Here is a 3010-nt window from a genome sequence, read left to right on the forward strand (position 1 = left end):
AGATATCAACAGAACTGGATCCAACCCTGTTTGTCCTGCCTGTCCTGAATTGTCAAGAAAATGTCCTGGAGAACATTTTTATTACCAGTAGCTGTCTGGTTGTTTTCTGTCTTCTAGAAGCTGCCTGCAGCCACGTGGGAGGTAGCGGATTAGGTCGGCATGTTTGGCTCATGCGCTGAAATAAAATCCGTCAGTGTCCTCTAGGGATAAAATCTTAGAGACGCATCATATGTAGATTACATGATCGGTTACGACGTCTCACTTTGTTTCACCGTTTTGCTTTGATTGCAAACCATTGCCCGATGACGGTGATGGTGGTTTGTGTCCTCTGTCCTCAGACACGGTCGTCCGTTCGCCTCTGCTGTGTCTCTTGTTCTGTCCAGTTCCGAGCTAGACTCTTCGCTCCTCGCTTCTCTTCGAGTTGACCTATCGACGCGTCTGTGCCTCGCCCGCCTATCTTTTTGTCTTGTATCTTGATTTCCGCTGCAAACTATCGAGTTTCCTCTTTCACAGTTTTTTTCATGGGCTTGGATCTCGTTCTGTCCAGATCGTTGCCCATGTTTTGATCCCTCCGTCAACCGTTTTTGCATCCTGATGTTGTTCGCTTCGATCGTAGCCGCTCTCATTTTCACGCCCTAGGGCGACCGCTACGAGCAGTCTCCAGGACCCACTGACTGCAGGGTGTTTTACGCACGTTTTTCATGCCAATATTAATATCGTTTCCTTATGCTTTCTGTTTAATTATTCAACAGTCAGTTGAAACGAGTCGTTGCGTTCTTCGTCTGAAGGCGAAAGCCCCTCCTTTAAGATCGCTGATGATCGTGTGTTTCCATTATTCTTTGCGACGGGCCCTGGTCTCCGTCACCTCGGGGCGGTCCCATTTCTGGACAGTGCTGGTGATCGGTTGTTGGAGTGTACGTGCAATCATTCGATTTATCTTAGTTACCGTAACCTATCTTGCGTTATATTAGTACACCCTATACCGTATACTACTCCTATCAGTATATTAATAAACAGTGTATAAACTCCAGAGCTATGCTGCTTCGCTTTATGGAGCTGATTCAATCAGTAAGCCTATATATCAGAAAGCTGTCATACCCATTGACATTGACTGTTTATCCAGTTTGAAGCCACGTCTACCATCCACTGTTTAGTCGTCCACTGTGGGAGAAGCAGTGATTTTTAAGGTGGAACTGCTTTATTCAGTGTTAATACTGGTTTTAATCAGCGGGTCCTTTCCACCTTCATTGTGTCTGTACCTGGTTAAAGCTCAGGTGTCTCTCAGGTGTCTCAGGTGTCTCTCAGGTGTCTCAGGTGTCTCAGGTGTGTCTGTGGGCTGCAGGTGTGGCGTTCGGTGGGCTGGCGTCTCATCGCGCTCTCGCTCTCCCTGTATGGTCTCCTCTACCTGTATGAGAAACTCACCTGGACCAACGCCAGCAGAGAGCGTGTTCTGAAGCGGCAGTTTGTGGAGCACGTCGCCCACCGCCTGAGAGCCGTCATCCCCGTCAGCAGCTCTGCCTGCAGCCAGCAGGTGCACAAGTAAGACCCCGCCCCCCCTTCCTCTGGCGCAGTCTCTGAACACCTGGCGCAGTCTGAAACTCACCTGCTGTGTTTGTGTTTGAGGGAGCTGACGTCCACGTTCAGCCGTCTGACCCAGAGAGTGGACCTGAGTGAGGCTGAGCTGGAGGGAAACATCCGACAGCTGAGCTTCAGGATCCAGCGGCTGGAGAACATCCAGAGGAGGTCCAAGGCCTTCAGGTCAGAGGTCACAGTCTCACTGAGGGGCTAGGCTAACAGTTTCCCCCTGTTTCCAGTCTCTGTGCTAAGCTAGGCTAACAGAAGTGTCACAGGATCTTATTTTATGTGTTGATGTTGTTGGCAGGTTGTCAATGACAGTTATTGATTGATTGTCAATAATGTGGGTGTGACTGAAGCACGTTACATCCAGCAGTCAATATTCTCCCTTTAATCAGTCTTACCACAGCAGTGAGCCAAAAGTAATCATTATAATTAATGACAATAAACATAATATTAATAATAATATAATAATATCAGGATGGAGATCTCATAATGTCTGTGGGCTCCGGCTGTCTGTCTGTGGCCTCCGGCTGGCTGTCTGTGGGCTCTGGCGGCTGTCTGTCTCTCTGCTCCTACCCACAAACACCCAGCATACACAACAATAACTTCACAGGAACAGATTTTAAAGCTCTGACCCGTCTGTGTTTTCAGGAACAGAGCCACAGAGCTGGAGACTCAGCTGGAGGCCTTCTCTGTTCAGTACCTGCAGGGAAACTGAAGAGGACTGAGGTCTGTTGGTGGACAGCGCCCCCCGCTGGTGGACTGTATTGTTTCCTCCTCACAGCAGATACAGGAAGCAGGGTTGATACTGCAGTTATCAGTTTTAGCAGCGTTTAGTGCTGATGTGACAGGATGAACATTGTAGATTAAAGATCAATCAGTGATCTGTCAGAGTGGAGCTGCCCCCTGCTGGCCATCAGAGACAATGCAGGGTGAACTCAAGATCTACTTTCAGCTGTATCACAGTCTTCCTCAGCGATGCAGTCGTCATGACGATGAATGTGTTGACACATTAGCTCCGTAGCTGACTGTATTTTAGAATATTTTCCTAATGAATGGATGATTAAAGCAGATTAGACCATCAGTTCACTCGTTTATATCGGATTAGTTTAAGTTTATATGTGAGCTGTTTAATGAGCCGATCACACAGAGACATTTAAATAGTGTTTATCCTGCGTACAGCGCGCCCAGTGGGCTCCGCTGACAGAGGAGAGGGAAAGTGACTCATCTAGAGCTCAATGTCGGCTTCAATACAGTTTCTATCTGAATCATTTGATCACGTGGTTGCACACGCTGCCTCTCATTGGTGTTTTTGAAGTGGTTGCACCTGTAGAGGGGCTGACAGGAAATACACTACTCACAATAAGTTAGGGATATTGTGAGAGACTCAGTGGATTTCATACATACGGTGTTTGTTTCACTTCAGAGATTT

The 3010-nt window shown here is 47.7% G+C and overlaps 1 protein-coding gene across 1 annotated transcript; it reads left to right on the forward strand.

Moving 5' to 3' along the window:
• Positions 1 to 302: 302 nt before the first annotated feature.
• On the forward strand, positions 303 to 3004 carry LOC118334391 (mitofusin-1-like). The gene is made up of 4 exons (XM_035670294.1): positions 303 to 343; positions 1324 to 1539; positions 1624 to 1758; positions 2230 to 3004. Exons 1-4 carry the CDS (start codon positions 303 to 305, stop codon positions 2294 to 2296), a joined length of 459 nt encoding a protein of 152 aa, XP_035526187.1. The 3' UTR covers positions 2297 to 3004.
• The last annotated feature ends 6 nt before the right edge of the window (positions 3005 to 3010 follow it).

The sequence above is a fragment of the Morone saxatilis genome, unplaced genomic scaffold (genome assembly GCF_004916995.1).
Source record: "Morone saxatilis isolate NCDOM2014 unplaced genomic scaffold, NCSU_SB_2.0 Contig23, whole genome shotgun sequence".
Taxonomy (NCBI): Eukaryota; Metazoa; Chordata; class Actinopteri; family Moronidae; genus Morone; species Morone saxatilis.